The sequence below is a fragment of the Myxocyprinus asiaticus genome, chromosome 18, assembly GCF_019703515.2.
Source record: "Myxocyprinus asiaticus isolate MX2 ecotype Aquarium Trade chromosome 18, UBuf_Myxa_2, whole genome shotgun sequence".
NCBI classification, from domain to species: domain Eukaryota; kingdom Metazoa; phylum Chordata; class Actinopteri; order Cypriniformes; family Catostomidae; genus Myxocyprinus; species Myxocyprinus asiaticus.
The window spans coordinates 1,922,288-1,946,552 of NC_059361.1; the positions used below are offsets into that span (position 1 = coordinate 1,922,288).

Genomic DNA, 24,265 nt, shown 5'->3' on the forward strand with positions numbered 1-24,265 from the left:
TAACGCTTTTGACCAATGAAGTTCCATGACCAAAATAATCTAATGACAACTAGCAATAATTCATACAAGACATTGTAATCATAAGATACCGTTCGACTTGTTTACAACAGGGGAGCATAGGTATTCATACATAGATGCCTCATTCGGTTGGTTTGGAAACGTCAACTTCCGGGCCATCTTGGAGTGGTCAACAAGGAGAGCTGTCTGAATCATTTTGAATGCAAGTGAATGGAGCTCCTTGCTCAGACCGCTGCATTAACTGCTTTTGTGTGGAAACAGTATCATGGTCCAGCAGTTAATGAGGTATCTACGTCTGAAGCATTTCAGAAGACATTAAGTAATCCACTGGAGTCTGATTACTTTTATGGTTTACATTTATGATGGCTATACAGGTGCATCTCAATAAATTAGAATGTCGTGGAAAAGTTCATTTATTTCAGTAATTCAACTCAAATTGTGAAACTCGTGTATTAAATAAATTCAGTGCAGACAGACTGAAGTAGTTTAAGTCTTTGGTTCTTTTAATTGTGATGATTTTGGCTCACATTTAACAAAAACCCACCAATTCTCTATCTCAAAAAATTAGAATATGGTGACATGCCAATCAGCTAATCAACTCAAAACACCTGCAAAGGTTTCCTGAGCCTTTAGAATGGTCTCTCAGTTTGGTTCACTAGGCTACACAATCATGGGGAAGACTGCTGATCTGACAGTTGTCCAGAAGACAATCATTGACACTCTTCACAAGGAGGGTAAGCCACAAACATTCATTGCCAAAGAAGCTGGCTGTTCACAGAGTGCTGTATCCAAGCATGTTAACAGAAAGTTGAGTGGAAGGAAAAAGTGTGGAAGAAAAAGATGCACAACCAACCGAGAGAACCGCAGCTTTATGAGGATTGTCAAGCAAAATCGATTCAAGAATTTGGGTGAATTTCACAAGGAATGGACTGAGGCTGGGGTCAAGGCATCAAGAGCCACCACACACAGATGTGTCAAGGAATTTGGCTACAGTTGTCGTATTCCTCTTGTTAAGCCACTCCTGAACCACAGACAATGTCAGAGGCATCTTACCTGGTCTAAGGAGAAGAAGAACTGGACTGTTGCCCAGTGGTCCAAAGTCCTCTTTTCAGATGAGAGCACGTTTTGTATTTCATTTGGAAACCAAGGTCCTAGAGTCTGGAGGAAGGGTGGAGAAGCTCATAGCCCAAGTTGCTTGAAGTCCAGTGTTAAGTTTCCACAGTCTGTGATGATTTGGGGTGCAATGTCATCTGCTGGTGTTGGTCCATTGTGTTTTTTGAAAACCAAAGTCACTGCACCCATTTACCAAGAAATTTTGGAGCACTTCATGCTTCCTTCTGCTGACCAGCTTTTTAAAGATGCTGATTTCATTTTCCAGCAGGATTTGGCACCTGCCCACACTGCCAAAAGCATCAAAAGTTGGTTAAATGACCATGGTGTTGGTGTGCTTGACTGGCCAGCAAACTCACCAGACCTGAACCCCATAGAGAATCTATGGGGTATTGTCAAGAGGAAAATGAGAAACAAGAGACCAAAAAATGCAGATGAGCTGAAGGCCACTGTCAAAGAAACCTGGGCTTCCATACCACCTCAGCAGTGCCACAAACTGATCACCTCCATGCCACGCCGAATTGAGGCAGTAATTAAAGCAAAAGGAGCCCCTACCAAGTATTGAGTACATATACAGTAAATGAACATACTTTCCAGAAGGCCAACAATTCACTAAAAATGTTTTTTTTATTGGTCTTATGATGTATTCTAATTTTTTGAGATAGTGAATTGGTGGGTTTTTGTTAAATGTGAGCCAAAATCATCACAATTAAAAGAACCAAAGACTTAAACTACTTCAGTCTGTGAGCATTGAATTTATTTAATACACAAGTTTCACAATTTGAGTTGAATTACTGAAATAAATGAACTTTTCCATGACATTCTAATTTATTGAGATGCACCTGTATGTGCTTTTTAGCCATCATATGTAGGCTATTTCACTTGTATGGACCTACAGAGCTGAAATATTCTTCTAAAAATCATTGTTTGTGTTCAGCAGATGAAAGAAAGTCATACACATCATGTAAATAATGAGAGAATTTTAATTTTTGGGTGAACTATCCCTTTAAGAAAGGAAACATCTGTGGACAAATTTGGTTACTCATTCCGTATTTATTTCTGCACTACAAATGTCTGATGCATGTGTAAGTGTCCTGCTCGACCCGCTCCGAGTGGGATTCGACCAGCGTCTCTGGCATGGTGCTAACAAGGAGGCTAAAGGCTACAGCCTCTAACATCAGTCGTTAGTGCTCCTCTTGAGGTCAGGAGAGTGAGGTTTACACACTGCACAGCTACCTACCAGCTGCCTACTGTTACACTCACCCCCCTAAACCTCACTCCCATCCGGGTCACAGCACCACTGTAACTGCCCTGCTCAACCCGCTCCGAGTGGGATTCGAACCAGCATCTCCGGCATGGGAGGTGGGCATGCTAACAAGGAGGCTAAAGGCTACAGCCTCTAGCGTCAGTCGCTAGTGTGCCTCTTGAGGCCAGGAGAGTGAGGTTTACACACTGCACAGCTATCTACCAGCTGGCTCCCGTTACACATGTAACAGTTTTTTTTTTTTTTTTTTTTTTTTTGTCTCCGTGGTACACAGAAGTTATTTTCCTATTAAAATCATGGTTAGGTTTAGGTTTGGGTGAAGGGTTCAATTTAGGAAAAATTATAAAAACATTGTTTGTTGGTCCTTTTATTTTTCTCTGTTGGAGTAATTTCAGATACCTGTAATTTCCTAAAAATAGTGTGTATAGAGAAAGAACCAGCAAGACGTCCAGCAACAAACCTGAATCATGGTGGAAAATGTTCGAAACTTCCCTGTGTCAGCATTAAAATAAATAGTGCTACCATACTCTCCATATACTTATACTGAGAATATTCCCACACATGCAGTAGAATTCAATTTACACTCTTCTAGGGGCAACAATGACACGTTGTCATGTGGTCTAATCAGCAAATATTAACACACAAACGAAAATATGAACAGAAAGATTGTTTCATTATCCATACTGCATCTCATCTCACTGTGTACTTAGACAACCATCAGCCAATCGGGAATAAGAGCCTCCGTCCAACTCTTTCCATTAGGACTACAAAGACTTTATATAAATGACATTGACACCAACAATGGTGATAATGATGATTGTTACCTAATTAAAGTGGAAATTATAATGCGTGATGCTACTATGAAGCAATGTTGATGACCAGGATGAATATGATAATGATTATGATACTTGGCTAAAATTAATCAGGGAGAATTTAGTCAACATGAAATCAAAATCGACACTTTTTACTTGAATAAAATGAAATTATGTTGTTATTTACTCACCCTCATGTTGTTCCAAACCTGTATGACTTTCTTTCTTCTGTAGAATACAAAAGAAGACATTAGGCCACGTCCACAATATTACGGTATCGTCTATAAACGGATTCATTTTGCTTTGTTTGCAGCTCTCATCCACACTAGTACGGCATTTTCCTCAACCAAAAACAGACTGAAAACGTTTTGCATTAAGACATACTTTGGAAAATGATGTTTTCAAACGAAAATTGCATGATTTTTCCATATAATGAAAGTAAATGGTGTCAAAAATGTTTTTGTCTTTTGTAATATTTCCTCAAAATGTAATAACTTGCTCCACTTTACATCTTCAAGCCCTGCTTTTTCCAAACCCTCCCATTAAACAATCTGTCATATAGACATTTACATTTATGCATTTTGCAGACGCTTTTCTCCAAAGCAAGGTATATATTTTTTATCAGTTTGTAGACACCATATTTCACGGCCCAATCGATTCCTGATGGATAAATTCAATATTTTCTTACTGAATCTCATGGAAATACACTGACTAAACAGTGACCAGTAAGATTTACTTCATTTTATTTTGCAAGTTTTTACTCACAGTTTTTCGAAGTGAATTTTAATGGTATAAAATTAAGTTAAATCTACTTAACTCCATGACATAATATTGATTAAAATGAGTGACATAACATTTCAGTTAATACAGTAACTTTTACTTACAAATCCAATGTACATGAACAATTCATTGGAACATTTATCATTTTTAACTTTCTTTATAAACACGTTTTATCATGTACCACATGACATATGGTAGTCTTCCACAGGGAAACATAATGCATACAATGTACTCTATTGGACAACATCACCTTGCTTTCTCGGCAATAGAAACAAGATCTAGAGCTGCGCACGCTGACTTCAACACTTGGTGCACAAAACACAATGAGGGTAACAATCAAAGGGATATATATTTTTTTTAATCATGAATGGGAACTTTTAAGTAGAACAATAACTTCAGACTTCACAAAACATTACGTTGCCAAATGTAACAACAAAATCAACGATAAATGGTGTCCATAAACTTGCAAAAGGTGAAACGATGCACGCTGTGAACACCAGCTTCAATTTTATTTACTTGTAAAACTGACTCAAATTAACGAATTGAAGATGAAAAGCTGTTCTGCTTTAGTACTGATACATTATGACGTGTTGTAAGGCTAACAAACAATCTTGAAAAATATTTACCTATAAGTGATAGCTTTAATTTTAACATGTTTCAATCAAGTACAAATGTAGAATTTACTGAATGTTTTTTTTTTTTTTTTTTTTAAATTTTTTATGCATTTGGCAGATGCTTTTATCCAAAGCGACTTACAGTGCCCTTAATACAAGGACAGTCCCCCTGGAGCAACCTGGAGTTAAGTGCCTTGCTCAAGGACACAATGGTAATGGCTGTGGGGATCGAACCAGCAACCTTCTGCTTACCAGTTCAGTGCTTTAGTCCACTACACCACTTGTTTTCAAGTTTGCACTTCAACTAACTTTTCAGTGTAGAAAGTACTTCATTTTTAACTTTTTTTTGTTAAAAAATAACAAAATGTTATTAATGAGAGAGAGCAACAAAAATCCATCTTCCAAACCATGCATTTACTTCACCCAAATACACTTTGATAAACCTATAATAACGATATTATATTATAAATATATTCGAGCTGTCGAGACGGATTTTGCGGCCCATCGCACGTGCGTGTTGACGTCATAACAGTACACAGAGAAAATAAGATCCGGCTACTGTAGCGCATGTGTGGTGTGGGAGTTGCTGATGCTGAAATTAAATGAGAACAATTGACCATGGATCATTCCAAATGGCAAACCTCCGGGGAATCACCGGTTGTAAAAACAAAGAAACCCCAAACAGAGTCCTAATAAAACCCGAATCAACATCGGCTTGGCTTTTCAGAGGTGGCGACAACTCTGAGATCTGAAAGGATTTAAAAGCAACCCAGAGATGGCTTTTTTCATACTCAACAGGTAAGATATTTTATTAATATGTTTTATGTATAATTGTGTAATCACACACACACACACCGGACTGTGTGTGTGTGTGTGTAGTGAAATACAGTAATTATACTGTAATCAGTGCAGAACTTTTCACTCGCTAGCACACGTGTATTTTCTTTATAACGGCAATAATTTATATAATAAATCCTTTAGTTCTAGTCTTGCCAAGGTCATGTGTCTTGAAATGATGGTTGGTAACAATGACAATCTATACATTAGTTACTACCGTGGTCTATTTGGCCAGAATATCCTGCAGTTATAAAAATTTTCAACGTTTGACCTAATCAGACTAGTAACCGTTACGTCTATTGTTAACGAACGTTGCCTGACTTTTGTAACGTAATTTATTTTAAAACATCAATGTTTCCAATAAGTCAAAACAACAGCATGTGATATGGCACTTATCTGCTCAGGTGACATGTTTTCAGATATCCATCTTTTCCTTTCTTTCCTTATTTATTTGTCCGTTCGCTCTGATAAGATGTCCTGTATCCATGTGTACACCGATGTCTCGAACCACATTCATTCGCGCAGAGGAGCAGAGCCGAAGCACAACCAAAACAATGTTCTTCCGCAAGACACATGCAGTGTCGCTTTAAGTATCTTTGATTTTCTCATCATGTTTAGTTTATTTCAAGTGCAGTTTTCCCTCCTGCTGAATGATCTATAGTCAAGCTTTCTATTGCACACTGTCTGTTATATGTGTGTGTGACGCTCCTGTTCTACCCGCTCCGTACAGGACTTCAACCGGTGTCTCTGGCATGGGAGGCGGGTGCGCTAACAAGGAGGCTAAAGGCTACAGCCTCTAGTGTCAGTCGCTAGTGCAACTCTTGAGGTCAGGAGAGTGAGGTTTATACACATTGCACAGCTATCTATCAGCTGGCCACCGTTACACTCACCACCCCTAAACCTCACTCCCATCCGGGTCATGGCACCATTGATACGCTCCTGTTCTACCCGCTCTATACGGAACTCAAACCGGTGTCTCCGGCATGGGAGGCGGGTGCGCTAACAAGGAGGCTAAAGGCTACAGCCTCTAGCTTCAGTCGCTAGTGCACCTCTTGAGGTCAGGAGAGTGAGGTTTAAACACATTGCACAGCTATCTATCAGCTGGATCACGTTACATGTGTCTTTGTGCTTGTACTTAACATTGCTCACATTGTTATTTGTGAAATAATGTATTTTATGTGTATGGTATGTTGCATTTGTTTAATAAAAAAAAATATAATTGTGGTAAAAAAATTATACAAATAAATAATAATAATAATAATAAAAATAAGTACTTAATCTTTTTTGCTATATTTGCTTTACCACAATATATATATATATATATATATATATATATATATATATATATATATATATATATTCAGTGTACATCACATCACGGAAGTAAGATGGGTTGTGAATGCCATTTCATGTTGATATTCATGATTACAGAGAAAACCCTTGAATCACTTATGTGGACAATTCTCACAAAACCTGTCAAGGAAATGTCTTAAAAATCAAAAGAAACAAATAATAAATTATATTTTGCATATGGAAAATGGAGCCTATTTTCAGGGTCATTAAGATGTTTTACATTGTAACATTGATTTACATTTTGCAATGCAAAAAAACAAACAAAAACAAACCAATGGTCATTATGATACTCTCATTAACGCATTTAAATTGTAACATTTTTATACTGTACATCATATTAGTACTCCCTTGGTACTGCCTCTCATTTACACTGATTTTAACTTAAAAAGTCAACGGACAACAATTATTATTATTATTATTATTATTATTATTTTTACAGTAATACAGTACAAAAATGACTATGTAATGAGCATCATCATTGTAAATGATGGGATTTTTTTTTTTTTTATATGCAAATACTTATGTAACTTTTGAATGCATTGATTTGGGGTTAAATACTGCATGACCAGGACATTTTCTTGACAGGTTTGGTGAGAATCACCCTTGTGTAGTCAAAGCATTTAAACAGCACTAGTTCCAGATGGCAGCCACATGGATCTTGTATTATGGATCTCAGGTGAGCTACTCATCCTTGTGTGAGGAGCTCTTGTTGTATGCGAACCTGCTGAGCTGTGTAGCTTGTATTTAACTCATCTGTCCACCTTCAGTATTACCCATGCTACCCCTGCAGAGCACTGGCTGCTGTCCCTGAGCTCAGTTCACTGATTAAAACTCAGCCAAGGCCAACACAACAGACACACACACACACACAACGCACAGAGCTTCAGCATAACAAACACCAGTGTCAGCCGTAGCACTGAACGGTGAAGAGATCAAAGTAGAATCACAGAAATTGCTTCAGGCTTAGCAAAGAGAGTGAGAGAGAGAGAGAGAGAGAGAGAGAGAGAGAGAGACTAATCATTCAGAGACCCTTATTAAATTAGCTGATCAGTTATAAACATCTCATTGCTGTGACATCAGCATCACCCAGTGGTCGGAAGCTTATATAACACTCTCTGACACACATGACACCTGGTTTGTCCACCAAGCCACTGTTCTGCTAATTAGCTTTGCCTCTTTTTCAGCAGTGTCCAAAGGCCTGTAAAACCCCAAGATAACCCGAGAAAACATGCTGGATGTGCTGAATACAAGGTGACGGCAACACCTCTCTAATCTATGGCGAACCCCCCTCACTAAAAACATCTTCCCAAAAGCCACTTTCCAACAAACCCACCCAGTCTGTCCATAAAAACGGCGCTTAACACCTTCGCTTTATAAGCAAAGCAGGCTGAGGAAACAGGTCAGCGCTTTTAAAAGTGTTTTTATTCCACCCTCGGGTGCTGTTGCCGTTAACTCTCAGAAAATGGCACATTCAGCACCCCAAGTAAACCCAGAAAATAAGCCCTTGAGTTCATTGTAATTGTGGTTCGAGCATCTACGGGCCGATCAATTAAGTCATTAAAAAAGAATGGATAAACAAAGCAAGTGGAAAGGTTCATCGCAATGCATTGCTTTGCTAATTTGTTTGCACCTTACATTGGATATGGATATCTTTATCAGCTTCACCTAGATCAAACATCTAATTTCCGTCCTGTACTGAAGTTCTTTCAGTTTCAGCTGATGAACAAATGATGCTGAAATGTGGATGAACACAGAGATAAACTATTAATACAGCAACGTATGCTCGTCAGTTTCAGTACAACATTATGTGCTGATGTCATTGGCTCTAATATTAAAGTCCAAATCATACTTGATAATGTTGAACCATTACAGAACGTGTGTTTTAACCAACACTACCCTCTGCTGGTCAAACAATCGTTGAGCTGAACAAAGCTTTAACCCTCAGAGATCTTTGCATAGAGATTGATCATGTATTTTATTTTATCCTACTTGAACGTGTTTTATTTGGAAGCCTCTGGTTATAAAAATCACGATTTTAATGGACAATATTTTGTGTCCCCCCCCCCCCCCATTGCTGTGAACAAATGTTACAGTTTGTGAGTGGTGCTTGCTCTTGTAAAACCGAAGATGCTTTCAAGGCAAGTCAGTCCACTCAGCGGTCATCTTTGGTACGCTCCCTTGCAGCTATTTCTATGTATACAAGTGGCATGTAAGTGTAGCTCCTATCTACTTAAACGAGGGAATACTGAAATCTCCAAAACGGTTGTTCAACGTTACGATCAAAGAACATATTTTAAATCAGCAGTCAAATCTGACAACAATAGTATCACAAATTGTAGCTCAGATCGTGGATAAAAATGCTATTTTTCAGGCTGGTTCAGCTAATACACAAGTGCGTTCTCAAGTTGTGTTGTCTGTATCTGAAAGGTGATTGGCTCTTTTACCTGTAAAGGTGTAGTCACATTTATCACATCCGCTGGCTAAAAACAGTCATCTCAAGAAGAATCTGGACATTGTGAATTTTGTGCGATGGACTTTCGGTTGTGAAGAATTTCCCCTCATGGATTTAGCGTGGAGTTCAAGTTTGGTGAACTTTGACAGGCGAATTCGCCGTGTTGACCAATAGGAAGTTGCTTGGCTTGGAAGTGACCTCTGTGTGGGCAGATCTTCGTGCACAGCTACATCTATAGCTGTGCACAAGGATATCATTTTAGCAGCGAGTTACTTTTTAACTTTGCTCTCACAGTGTAAAAATTGCAGCACTAAAATAGTGTCAGGTGTATTTTGTTGATTCATGTCTTTTATTTTGAAATTCTAGTTCCTGTTTCATGTCATGTGTTCCTGTTTCCCTAGTCATGTGATTTCTGTTTTCCCTCCATGTTCTTGTGTCATGTTTTCATTGGGTTATTGTTTAATTAGCTTGTTATGAGTTCTGTTTGTTCATTGGTTTATGTTCTCCCATGTCTTGTATATAAGCCCTCATGTTTGCATTGTCTGGTTGTCAAGTATTGAATGTGAATGTTGTTTTGTAGTCATAGTCATAGTCATAGTCATAGTCATAGTCATAGTCATAGTCATAGTCATAGTCAAGTTTATGTTTTTTTTAGATCACGTTTATGGTTAGGGTTTTTGGATTTCACTTATATAATAAACTGCACTTGGGTTCTTCATCTTCGTCATTGCCATCATTGTCAGCAGCCAACAACGTTACAGAATACTTGACCCAACCATGAACCCAGCAGTTTTACTTCTGCGCCTACATCAGGGGAATCGTCCCCTGGAGGACTATGTTGAGGACTTCTGCGGTCTAGCCAGCCAGGTGGACTTTAATGAGGTTGCCCTCAAAGACTGTTTTAGATTTGGACTGAATGAGTCCATTTCTTTTTTGATGCCTGGCGGTCGCAGTTCCCTCAGCCTGGCTCAATATATCGACCTCGCCCTACGGTTCATCGGTTCCCCGTTCACTGTGGGGGAGGCGGATGCCGAGCCAGAGTTCCACGTCATGGCCGCCGCCGAGCCAGAGTTCCACGTCATGGCCGCCGCCGAGCCAGAGTTCCACGTCACCGCAATGCCTCAGCCTGCTCCATGCCACGTCACAGCAACGCCTCAGCCTGCTCCATGCCACGTCACAGCAACGCCTCAGCATGCTCCATGCCACGTCACAGCAACGCCTCAGCCTGCTCCATGCCACATCACCGCAACGCCTCAGCCTGCTCCATGCCATGTCACAGCCACACCTGAGCAGTAGGACCTGGAGATGGTTCCCACCCTTATACCCACCCTTAGTTCTCCTGAGCAGGCAAGGGGAACTTTCGGCCCTCCGACCCCGCCTGGACCCTCCGAGCCCTGGACTTCACCTTGGCCTGTCGGTCCCTCGACATTGCCTCAGCTCGGCGTTCCCTCGGCTCCACTACGGTCCTTCAGCCTGTCGGCTGTGCCGGGGTCCCTCGTCCCTCCGGCTCCTCCTTGGTCTGTTGGTCACCTGGCTCCGCTTTGGCTCTCCGATCCTCTGGCTGCACCTCGTCCCTCCGAACTGTCAGCTTCACTGTGGACCTCCTTCCCTACGGCTCCACCTTGGTCCTTAGTCCCACCGGCTCCACCTCAGTCTTCCGATCCCTCAGCTCCGCCTTGCTCCTCCGAGCCTCCAGCACCGCCTTGGTCCTCCCTGCCATCGGCTCCACCCTGGCCCTTCGAGTCTTCGGCTACTCTCCGGGCACCACCTTCCATGGCTCCGCCCCTCGAGCCTCTCATGGCTTCACCCCCCACGGACCTTGCCTTGGTCCCATGCCCCTCACCCTTTCTCGCCACGCCATGCCCCACACCTCAAGACACCCCCCCCCCCCGCTCCCTACAGAACTTTGAATTTATGTCATTATGTTTTGTTTATGTGTTGGTGTGTCAGGAACCACCCCTTAGTGGGGGGGATATGTTAGGTGTATTTTGTTGATTCATGTCTTTTATTTTGAAATTCTAGTTCCTGTTTCATGTCATGTGCTCCTGTTTCCCTAGTCATGTATCATGTATCTGTTTTCCTTCCATGTTCTCGTGTCATGTTTTCATTGGGTTATTGTTTAATTAGCTTGTTATGAGTTCTGTTTGTTCATTGGTTTATGTTCTCCCATGTCTTGTATTTAAGCCCTCATGTTTGCATTGTCTGGGTGTCAAGTATTGAATGTGAATGTTGTTTTGTAGTCATAGTCAAGTCTAGTTTATGTTTTTGTTAGATCACGTTTATGGTTAGGGTTTTTGGATTTCACTTATATAATAAACTGCACTTGGGTTCTTCATCTTTACGTCATCTTCGTCATTGTCAGCAGCCAACAACGTTACAAATAGGCTGCTTGACGATTCATTTTTTTTGCTGGTTTCACATGTGCTCAATGTCCACCGACGCCTTCTTCGTTCGTGGAATTTCGCTGTGCAAAAGTAAATATGACTGCGCCTACATCCGCCATACTGAGCGTTCCGATTCCTCCCATTCGTTTTTATACAAGTGCTCCGTCTCGGGCTAAATAGTCTCTGGTAAAACTCTCCGCCATGATCCTATGTTGTTGTGGTTAGCTGCCAGAGTGTTGCTTAGTGTTTGCTAAGATGTTAATGAATTTTAAGACATTTTCCGCCACTTAAATATGTTACAGTTGGCAACCTTGTTTTCAGTTAATTTCTTTGACGAATCTGGGAGGTTGCTAGAGAAGGATATAGCTGCAGGCATTGGGCGGGAGCTCCAAACCACCAGCAAAGATATAGGGAGCCCCTTACCTAACCCTTTCCGTAACCTTAACCCTGAGTGGAAGTGAAGCCCCCTTTTGGAGTAACCCCACCCTCTTTTGGAGATCCCGCCCCCATTTGGATGTCTCCGGCCTGCAGCTATACCTACTTGGGTTACTAGGGCATTTATTTATTTTGCTACTTGCCAAATTGCTTAAGCACCCAGTACAGGGTTCCCACAGTTTTCCAGGACATTTTATGCAGCCAACAAGTGTAATATTTAAAAAAACACATGCGTCCATTTAAATCTAGCTTTTATTTTGCAGTTTCTTTTTGTTTTTGATGGTAGTTTATCACCTCCAGATAAGCAGTTTGCTCCATGGCCCAGTGTGATTGTTAATCCCTGTAAAGCTGTGATTTAATTTCATAAATTCATAGTCTGTATGTGCTGAACACTTCAAAGTGATCTCTGTCATTTCACACACACAACAGCGCGCTTGATGATCATAATGAGGTGTTTTCAGTGTATAAGCAGCCGGCTCTACACATTCATTTTGAAACATGCATCACTTGCAGATTATTTATTTATTCAATTAAATCAGTGACTTTTTTAGTTTAATTATCACACTAGGACATATCAGAATTTTAATTGATTAATTGTACATTCAAACATTAATTTTCATCCAAATAGGTCATATTCCATGACATTCTGTCACAATTGTGCAGAAATAAAGGGTACATCGTTGTGGCTTGCTTCTATTTCACAAATTTGTTCAGTTTAATTAATTGATTAGTTCAGTGACCCTTTCTGGAGATGCCACTAGATGGCGTCAAATGAGTGTCTTATGTGCAATGAGCGAGTCATTGAATCATTTTGAGTCGTTCACCACCGAAATCTGCCAAGAGACTTTAATAGAATGTTTAAGCATTATAAGAACAAAGCAGGTGTATTGTATCATTTCCTACAGCATTTCAACTGCTGAGCATGACTTTTATCAGAAAAGACAATAATAATAGCCTAATAATAATAATTTTGAGTTTCAGTAATGTCCTTTGGTCATTGTAAAGCGCATTTCACATGAGTTGTGTTGAGGCATCAACGCTCCGTTTAGCGCCAGCGTTAGTTCAGTAATTGGAGTCTCTGGATACTTGGCAACGATAAGATAATAATTAAGACTTGCAATTTCTCTTCATAAATTTGGACAGTTTTAAAATATTTCTTGTAGCTTTGTACTGTCAAAGACATCACTTGTGAAGCAAAATGTGTGTAAAAACACTTTGGTGTGAAGTTGGAGCTGCGGTTTCGCTGAAGCGTCACTTCATAGACTTCAATGTATTCGGCAGAGCTGACGTGAGTCATATGAAAGCCCCTCAGTGTGTATAAACATCAGTCACTTTTATGCATTAATAGCTCTTCCGCCCGTTTCTCTCTGTGGTGAAAGATTTAGACTCACATGCCGATGCTGAAGTAAAGGAAAAACATGCTACTCTCATTCAGTAAGTCGGTACACGTACCAGATCATTCAGCTTGTTTACAAATGACAAATTTCATGAGTGCCGCCTCTCACTGTGCATGCGCTGCTGTAGCCAAGCACGCGATTGGCCATAGCGTAACAATCAAGTGATCTGCCTCGGTTGGACCGTGATTGCCAAGCACACGATTGGCCGTAGCTCTAACCAATCAAGTGATCTGTCTCGGTTGGACCGTGATTGCCAAGCACGCGATTGGCTGTAGCTGTAACCAATCAAGTGATCTGTCTCGGTTGGACCGCGATTGCCAAGCACGCGATTGGAGCAGGCAGGTGGCGCAGTGGCGCAGTTGTTTTTTCCGAGCTGTGCGAACTGCAGGCACGATGGGAAATGACTTGCTGATGACAGGGGTTAATGCTCATTGGCTTAAACAACCGTGATGTTTTGTTCTCTTTTAAAATGTTTGATTTTGTATCTCTAATATCATGTTTTTATGAGTATAAATTATATGTGAATATTCCCAACACTCTGACAATGCAATCTCTGTATAGGATATGTGATTGGTATCATACGTATTTCTGAAATATCTAAAATACGTGTCTTTATTCAAATTAAAATGGATGGAACTACACGTCTTATGGGGGGAATTAAATTACAGGTACATTAAGTGTCTTGTTCATCATATTTATTTTAATTTAAAAGCAACAGAATTTAAATTGCATCCACTTTATTAACAGCAAAGCACATTTGTCACATGATATCTGCCTTTGATCTTGTAGTGGTTGATCCACTACGTGAAGTGAGAACTGTCCAACTTAAAAGCTCTTATTTCACTCTTCCCCTGACTGCAGCCACCTGCTCTTGTCTACTTTCAAGGCAAAGCATTTGGCAGCTCAAACGAGCCTGTTGTTTCATAATGCGCAGCTTCCGGCAGTGACAAAACGACACAAATTTGTGTATTTGACTCCTATTCCTAGTCCTATCTTTACCACGTTTTTGTACATGTAACGAAAACCTTGCTAGCAACACAATCAAACCATTTTATTATACTAAAATATTTTCCAGGACATTTAGGTATTTTTCTAATTTCCCATGACTTTTCCATGACTGGAAAATTGCATTGCAAAATTCCAAGTTTTCCAGGATACGTGGGAACCCTGACAGTATAATTCATGCCTGTAGCTTAAACTCTGTAAATGTTACGTGTCAAAGTGTAATACTCAGGTTAAGGGTTTTGCTAAAATTATGAGCAATAGTATTAGTCTTGTCTTAGCAAGCACCACTAATAATGAAAACAGCAAATGTTAAATTATTTCTGAATATATCATATTGAAGATTACCCACCAAAAGATGGCTGCAGAATTTCAAGGTACAGTATAATGATAGTCTATAGACAAAAGGACAGTCAACACAGACTCTTTAAAAACTTTTCTTTGTGTGATAATATATTTGAATATATATTCTTCCGAGATCAATCCATAGATCCAATCCAAACCCAACAGAATATTCCGTTATTCCCCAAAACCCTAATACCTCTCCGAGTTGAAATTTCCCACTTCCGACCTTGGTGCATTCCAGTCAACCACACGTGAAATGACGCTACTCACTGAAACCAGGGTTCCAATCACCAGAGTTCTGAGCTGTCTGGAATGAAGCATAAGGCTTTAGGATGTTGGCTGTTTACACCAAGAGATGAGGGTTTTGCCCTCAAGAACTTCAGGATAAACAGACCTCAATCCTGCTCAATCTGGGCACTGTAGCCCAAAATTGTTCAAAGGGCCCAACTTTGAATTCACTATACTGAGATTTGGTTTAGAGGATCGAAAACGCACAAGAGACGTACACAAAAGCACAATCCTTCCCCAGTCAGCGATCCAAATTCTTTGATTTTCTTTATCTTTATTGTTGCTATTTGAGAGATATTTATGAGATATGCATATATGTATATATATATATATATATATATATACACACACACACACTAATAAACACAAACACAGGCAAAGTTGATAAATACTGTTATTGGAATAAGATGTGAATAATACAATGAGAATATTACCATACTGTACATGAATAAATGAGACATTAAACACACTGTACAAAGACAACATTTTACAACTTCACATCATTCATATAGCAGCTCACTGTACATTCATAAATGAGACACAAATGAAACTTCAGAGAGTGGCATTTCATCACAAGCTTAAAAGAATTCATAGAGCAACTGATTGACTACAGTGAAGTATGCATGAACTCTGACTTTAGTGACACTAAATGTGTCTCAACGTTCTCTGAAATGCTCAGAACAAGCCCAGCAGCTTCTACATTTCCACAGGTTTCATATTGTTACAAAGAAAATGAACAAAACTGGACGAAAACAGAAGTAAACACTGCAGTTTTTCCGATAAATCGCAAAGTTAAATGAGGAAACACACTAAAGGGCTCTTTTGCCTCGTCTTGTGCTTTAGTAACACTAATCGCAACATGTTCAACAACGTCCTTTAATAAGGTCCTGTGCCTTAGGACTCTTACAAATTAAACTCATCCTTCATTTTAACCAACATAATTAGCATCGGGAGTGGTTGGAATACAAACACTTACAAGCCATCACTCAGAAAGCCATTTGTTTAAGCCGACATGATTTTTGGAGGTAATTTCCCAAGCTGATTGTTTTTGGAGGCAGGCCAGCATGAGAGAATGAGACGTGATCCAAGACCACACAAGAGAGCAAATCACTCAGATTTATCTTACAACTGCTTAGTCTGTACATTTCCCAAACTGCCTTTTTTCTCGGATGTTTACATGAGAGCCTACATGTATGCAAATGTTTGCTCTGTTTTCTCTCTGTCCTGCAGAGGTGCACGCTTCTAGTTGACACTGCTGCGAAATGCATCTGAGATTTGCAGCACTGCGCGCACACGCACACACAAAACACATGCACAGTTCAACACACTTATTCTTAAAGGCGCAATATAGGTCAGTCTCATGTCATTCTTTTTGTATAGTTTGGTTACACTTTACATTGAGTTGTACTGATTAGCATTAGTTAACTACAACAGTTAACAAGAGCTAACAATGAACAAAAGTTTTACAGCACTTATTAAATAAATATTTCACCCAAAATGAAAATTCAGTCATTGTTTACTCACCCCTGTGTTGTTATAACCCTATTTGACTTTCTTTCTTTTTCTTGATGCAAAGGGAGAAATTGTGAATAGGTGTTGTGCTCAGTGATGTCATACAATGACAGTTTATGGTGACCACCTCTTCAAGTTTCAAAAGAACACAAAAGTATAATTCAGAAGTCTAATAAATTATTCCATGAGACGATAAGATTTGATGAGAAACAAACTGAAATCGAATGTATTATTTAGTTTAAATGTTCACTGACAGTTGATCTCCTGTGTGCGTTCATGATAGGACACGAGAGCAAGAGTTCACGCAGCCCCCTCACGACATTGGGGCGTTCAAGCGAAAACCCATTTTGTTTATCTAAAAACAGGTCCTCCACAGCAATAGTGACAACAGAACACAACACAGCTGCACACAAAACAGAGAACAGAACTTACTAAACATGTCTGAAGAGTTTGTAGTCAAAGAATTGATGCATTTCTTGTAAACAATCACTGACTTTTCATTTTTGGGTGAACTAATCCTTTAATCATGTTAATTTCAACATATACAAATATATATATATATATATATATATATATATATATATATATATATATATATATATATATATATATATATATTTTAATTAAAAGTTATTTATGTTAACATTAGTTTGTGGTGGAGATTTCAAACTGGGGATCCACAGAAAATCTCAGAGAAAATTGGTGTAAAAATGTAAAAAAGCAAAACAATTGCAAAAATTTGACATTACAATAAAATACAATAATCTAATGGTGGGTAGAAATTAATATTATTAAAGGTATAATTAACCCGAAAAATTACAATTCTGTCATTATTTACTCTAATGTCACTTCAAACCAGTGTCAAAAATTTACTTTACCATTAAGGGGCAAGATTTGCCTCCTGCATTTGATTTATAGGGGTCAAATACCCCTTTCAGGTTAAATACTTCAGTTTAACCTGTTAATTAAAGAAGTATTATGGGTTCGATACAAGTTCAGCTCAATCGACAGCATTTGTGGCATAATGTTGATTACCACAAAAATTCATTTGGACTCGTCCCTCCTTTTAAAAAAAAGCCAAAATCTGTGTTCCTGTGAGACACTTACAATGGAAGTCAATGGGGACACAAAAGGTTCCTGCCGAGGTACACAAAAGGTGAATAAATTTTTTTCACAAGGTTTATTTGTTATAACACATGTGAATAGTGACTCTGGTTTGTCAAGCTCGAAAAAGGACCAAAAAAGGCCATAAAACCAAAGTAAAATTAATCAATACGGCTCATACACTATACTCCAAGTCTTCTGAAGAAATACAATAACTTTGTGCGGTTAACAGAACAAAATGCAAGACTTTATTCACTCTGAAATCTTTTGGCTTTAGTGCAAACATCATTGTGACGAGGAGGAGGGCGGGGCCGGGCCATGACTATGCACGCCCGGCCCCCAATCAGGCTAATCAGCCGAGGAGAGGGATAAATGCAGCGGAACGCGGCAGTTCGGGAGAGAGAGAGCCACATGCAGCTGCCGTGTGTGCATTTGTGTTGTGTGTCTTTTTGTTTCGTTAAATCATATTTTGACCGTTCAGCTGGTTCCCGCCTCCTCCTTTCCCATGAAGCTAGCAACCCTGTTACATTGGTGCCAAAACCCGGGAAGGAGGAGGGATGCGCTGTCGTGGAGTCCACGCCACTGCCATCCACCCAAAGGAGCAGGGGGACGGAGGAGTCGCTGCCGGCCGCCTGGACGGCTGCCTGGACGTCCACCCAAAGTCTGCGAGGGGAGGAGGGGCTCGCTGGCAGCCTCCTGGAGCGGTGGAGCCACTGCCAGCCGCGGAGGGGCTCCTTAACAGCCGGCAAAATGCGGAGGGGCGTTCCATCCACCAGGGGTCAGAGGACTGGCTCCGGTCTACCCGGGGAGGAGTGGCTGTCATCCGCCAGAGGGTGGAGGAGTGATCGAGGACCTGGCGGCGGCGTGTCTGGGAACCGGCGAGCAAGTTTTGTTCTCTCTCTCCTCTCTCTCTCTCAGGGTCGCTCCGCCTTGCCCTTTCCTTCTCCTCTTTTTTTTGTTTTTGTTTTTCCCTCCCGTTGTCCCCCTCCCCAGGTCTGGAGAGGTGGGGAAAAGCCTGCCGGCAGGCGGGGCAACAAGGGCCCCGGGGGGGATGTACGTTATGCCGGGGGTTCCCACGGCCTGAGGCAAAGGAGGGAGGAGTGTGACGAAGAGCGTAGTCATGGCCCGGCCCCCAATCGGGCTAATCAGCCGAGGAGAGGGATAAGTTCAGCGGGATTCGGAAGTTCGGGAGAGAGAGAGCCACACGCAGCTGCCGTTTATTTCATTAAATATTATTTTAACCGTTCAGCGGGTCCCTGCCTCCTCCTTTCCCATTTTAACCCTGTTACAATCATGAAATCTTTATGAAATCACACTTTTTGCATAAATGGGTCCTATTTAGGGATCCTTGGCATTGAACAGTGTGAAAACCCCTAAGTGCGTTAACCTAAACTATTGAATCACATTAATCGAGGCTAATAAATGCTGTAAACACATATTGCTCATTGTTAGTTCATGACACCTAATGCCATTTCCTAGTATTAACAAATTGAACCTTATTGTAAAGTGTTACCTGTGGTTTTTATCCACTCGTTTATCATAACACACCGCCAAAATGTGCATTGAATACAGATAAATTTACAAATATATAAAACCACCCAATGAGACAAAACAGCACTGGAATGGAAGAGGCCACCGTGCCCTAGCAACTTATAAAGGTCTATGAGACCTACGAAAGAACTGGGAGTGATTCGCACACTCCCATGACCACAGTATTTACAACACACATTTCCAAACGCTCCTCTGAATTCCACTCTAAAGCAAACATGGGGTATTTCTGGAACATCAGATCCTTATATGTTATAACGACTATCATTACAAGCCTCAGGTCATGTCACCTTCGTTGAGGATTGTGAACAATATATCAATGCAATTTGACGGAACACCTATATGACAACATATAAACTTGTAACGGCGACACAGTGATTTCTTGCATGTGTGTTTTCAAGTATTATCAGGAGCGTAAAAGCATTAAGATATTCTACATTTATTCTGCTCACACTATGCTAACGGCTTATACTTTATAAAGGGGCTTTTTGAATAACACTGTTAATGAGAGTTTTATCATCATAACAGTCCTCTTTCTGTATGAGGAGTGTCCGAAATATTTTGTGGGTATGTCAGTCAACTTTGAATTGTTTTAGAGGAGGGAATGGCAGATTCTCGTTGGGATTCAGGGAGGATCTCAGAGTTTCTATCCATATATCAAATCCTGGTCTGAATCCAGACTTTAACTTGGTTTAAGTCTCTGATTCCAATATCAAACTGAAGTCCAGATTGTTCGTTTGATAGGTAATGCGTGGGTTGTATGTACACACGAATGCACAGTCAAGATTTCCCTTCGAGGACTTGAGGTTTTAGGTTGGTGGCCAGGAATTGCTATTGATTCTTGAAACATGTCCATACTTCGCTCCAGTAGTCTTTATCTATCAGCTGCTAATTTAGCCTTCAGAGAATCTGTCTCCCATCGCCTCGCTCTGCAGTTCTGGCATTATTAGGTGTAGAGATTGCTTGAATTCAGAGCAAGAGTTTCAGCCAGTTTCTGAATACATGTTTCTCGGCCAAGCTGTGAAAGTTTTGAAGAACTTTTTTCAACTCGAGCTGCTCAGAACTTATTTGAAATCCAAACCATTGGCTTATATGGGAATTATTTAATCATCAGTTCAGCATCAGTAGTTTAGTTCCGAGTTGGGATAGTGTTTGAACACTTTATGGATCCATCCAGTATAGAAGGCCACGTTCTCGAAAATGGCGGGCCGGTTATGTCGGCCACATCCTCGGCCGTTTATGCTCACTCCAACAATGACTTTACTGTTACTCTCTTGGCATACTAGCGGGCCACCATAGTCTTTCTGTGGGCATGAAAAAAATAAACACATCATAATTACGTCACAATATTGAGTTAAAGGGATAGTTCACCCAAAAATGAAAATTCTGTCATCATTTACTCACCCTCATGATGTTCTAAACCCATTAGGGCTGGGCGATATGGCTTCAAAAATCATATCTCAATATGTTTCAGCATATTGACGATTTTCTATATATGCATCTTTATAAAATGTATTTGCTCTGAAATGCCATAAATCATTAAAATCAGAGGAACCATCATTTCAGCCAAACAATCATTGTAGCTGAGTAGATTCAAAATGTGTAATGCATTGGCAGCAAAATCATCGTGAATATTCAATATATCCACAAAGTCAAGGCCTAAAACCAATATGACTTTCTTTCTTTCTTGCGTTGAAAACAAAAGAAGATTGACAGGACTGACAATCTAAGTCCTCATTCACTTTCACAGCAATGAAAGACTGTCATTCTGCCTAAAATCTCTTTTGTGTTCCAAGGATGAAAGAAACTCATAAGGATTTGTAGCAACATGAGGGAGAGTAAATGATGACAGAATGTTCCATTTTGGGTGAACCAAATCTTTAACAAAAGCTATGGTAGAATTTGTTCAACAAAACTAATAAAATGTGTCTGTGAATGAGATAAATTATATTAACCCTCCGATGGTATTCGGTCATTTTTGACCGAAATACATTAAAAAAAAAACTATTTTCCTTTATCTGTGCAGTACAAGACTTCATGACTTTTCCTCCATTTGCCATCTGAACATAAAAAAACACCTTTGGTTTTCATGGTCAAAATTGACTGACCATTGAAAATGAATGGGAAAGACTGAAAACAGTTCTTTTTTTTCTTCTTCTTTTTTTTATCTGTCAAATACAATCAATAAATCAGCCACAATGCAGAAAAAAACAGACAGAAATTACAGAGTGAGACTCTAAAACATCCTTAGTGCAAAACATACACACCTACTCACACACAAACACACTTACATACACACAAAAATGAACTGGAGTGACTTTTTTTTTTTTTTTACATTGGTCAAATAAAACCAATTAATCAGCCACAATGCTGAACATACACACACAGAAATGAAGGGTTGAGATGATAACACTCACAATGCAGAACACACACACACGCACATGCACACACACACACACAGATGCACTCACACACATATACACACACACATGCACACATAGACACACACACACTTGCACACATGCACACACAACCACACACAGACACACGCACGTGCACACACACAGACATGCACACACACGCACACACAAACACACACAGACACACTCACACACATATACACAGACACACACGCATGCACGCACACACACACACACTCTCACACAAATACACACATACACGCACATGCACTCACACACACACACACACGCACAGACATGCACACACAGACACACACACGCAAGCACACTCGCACACATACACACACAACCACACAGACACACGCACACACACATACACACAGACACACTCATACACAACCACACACACACACATACACACACACTCACACACATAAACACACAACCACACAGTCATACACACACACACATGCATACATACACACACTAACGAACACACACATACACACACACAAACACACACATACACAACCACACACAGACACGCACACACACGTACACACAGACACTCACACACACACATACACACACAACCACACAGTCATACACACACACACACACACACACACACACACACACATACACACACACACACACACAGACACACACTCGCACACACACACACTCGCACACATACACACACTTGCACACACACACATACACACAGACACTCATACACACACACTCGCACACACGTACACACTCGCACACACGCACACACACTCGCACACAAACTCACACACATACACACACAGACACACACACACACACAAATACACAACCACACGCACACACACGTACACACAGACACTCACACACATACACAACCACACACACACACACACACATACTCATACTCACACACATATACACACACATGCACGCACACAAACACACACAGACACACACACACACGTACACACAGACACTCACATACACAGCCACACACACACACACACACACTCGCACACATACACACACAACCACACAGTCATACACATATACACACACACACACGCATACACGCACACACGCACACACTCGCACACACACACACACACAAACACACATTTACTATAGAAAGTCTGAAATTATAAAATGTTTACTTTGATTTTTCTGTTTTTTACTTTAATTGAATTTTCAGAATTTTGCAGTTCATTTCTGTATCTTGATGTTCATTTTCTTGACATTATTATGCATTTACTGTGAGTTTTTACATTTTTATGTTTGAAATAAATTATTGGTAGAAAAATGTTTATTCTGTGTTTTCTCTTTGTAACACCATGGTCAGGTTTGATTGCAAGCATAATGACATTAACTGCTAAAACTGACACTTCAAATCAATTTCAATATGCTAAACTTTGACAAATTATAGTTTGATAAATATAAATATATATCCAAATGCATATCTTGTGATAAAATATGAAATATAAAATTAGGTTACAAGTCATCAGACTACACAGTATGTGTCTAAAGTCATCTACTGGCTGTTACTGGCATGACATGCCGTTCAAGTCATGTTATTTATATTTTATTCACCAGATGGCAGCAATCTGCCTCTGATTTATGTCACATTGTCATATTTTCTTCATGTTTCAACATATAGAAGTGTAGGTTCTGAGTTTGTCATTTTTTTTCCAAAAATGTGCTTATTTGTATATGAAACTTAATGGTAAAATTCAGAAATTTACATGTAAATAAGATCAAAATAGCATGAAATACCAAAATAAATGCATAATTGTTTTGTTCTTAATTCATGGAAGAAAAAAATGGTGTAATTATCATCATAAAAAAAAAAAAGGGTTACACATCTAAACCTTCTGGTCAAAAATAACCGTGAATACCAAAGGAAGGTGCCATTTTTGAATACCATAGGAGTCTATAGTAAAGGGAACACATTCTGAATAAACTCACATCACACACTCCTTCATCCCTCCTTCCTCCAGCACACAGTTTGGAACTGGTTATTTGAATAGCTCCTTTGTGAAGCTGCTGGCATCGTTCGTTGCCTACTATGGGCATGTGAACCCTCTTCAGTGTTCCCTCGTGTCCTGTGCCTGAGAGAACCACAGAAGACACATTAGAGAAGATATGCAAGTGATGTTGTTTTCACACTTGGACCTTAGGTGCTTATTTGCTCATGCAATCTTTCAAATTGCGTGTGCATATTGTGTATGTATTGCAGGTTTTTTACTGCAATACATACACATTTACAGGGGCATTTTTTGCAACATTTGATGGCATTTTTGCCCTCCTAAATTTCTGACCCTGAACTGCACGTTTAAATATGTTGGATACACCCTGCAAAAGGAGTACCAAATGTTACCATGCCTCACTTACGGCTCAGACTAAATGCCATTTTATTTTTTATTCAATATGATGTAGGATATAATATTTACTATAATTGGCATTTATAATTACTATTCATTTATTTATATGATTATATGATTTAGCAGTTGATCAGAATACCCGTGTACGACACTCATGATAAGGTTCAGAACGATTGCGGAGCGAGGACGAAATCGCCTCA

At 39.9% G+C, this 24,265-nt stretch overlaps 1 protein-coding gene across 1 annotated transcript in view; it reads right to left on the reverse strand.

The window, feature by feature from the left end:
* Window positions 1–20,362: 20,362 nt before the first annotated feature.
* The window catches only part of LOC127456213 (hepatocyte growth factor), a 55,077-nt gene continuing 51,174 nt past the window's right edge, over window positions 20,363–24,265 (reverse strand). The window contains exons 17-18 of the mRNA XM_051724597.1: window positions 23,650–23,792; window positions 20,363–20,559 (exon numbers count right to left, since the gene is read on the reverse strand). Coding sequence (XP_051580557.1) covers window positions 20,377–20,559; window positions 23,650–23,792 — 326 coding nt within the window. The 3' untranslated portion in view covers window positions 20,363–20,376. The remainder of the gene's footprint in view (window positions 20,560–23,649; window positions 23,793–24,265) is intronic.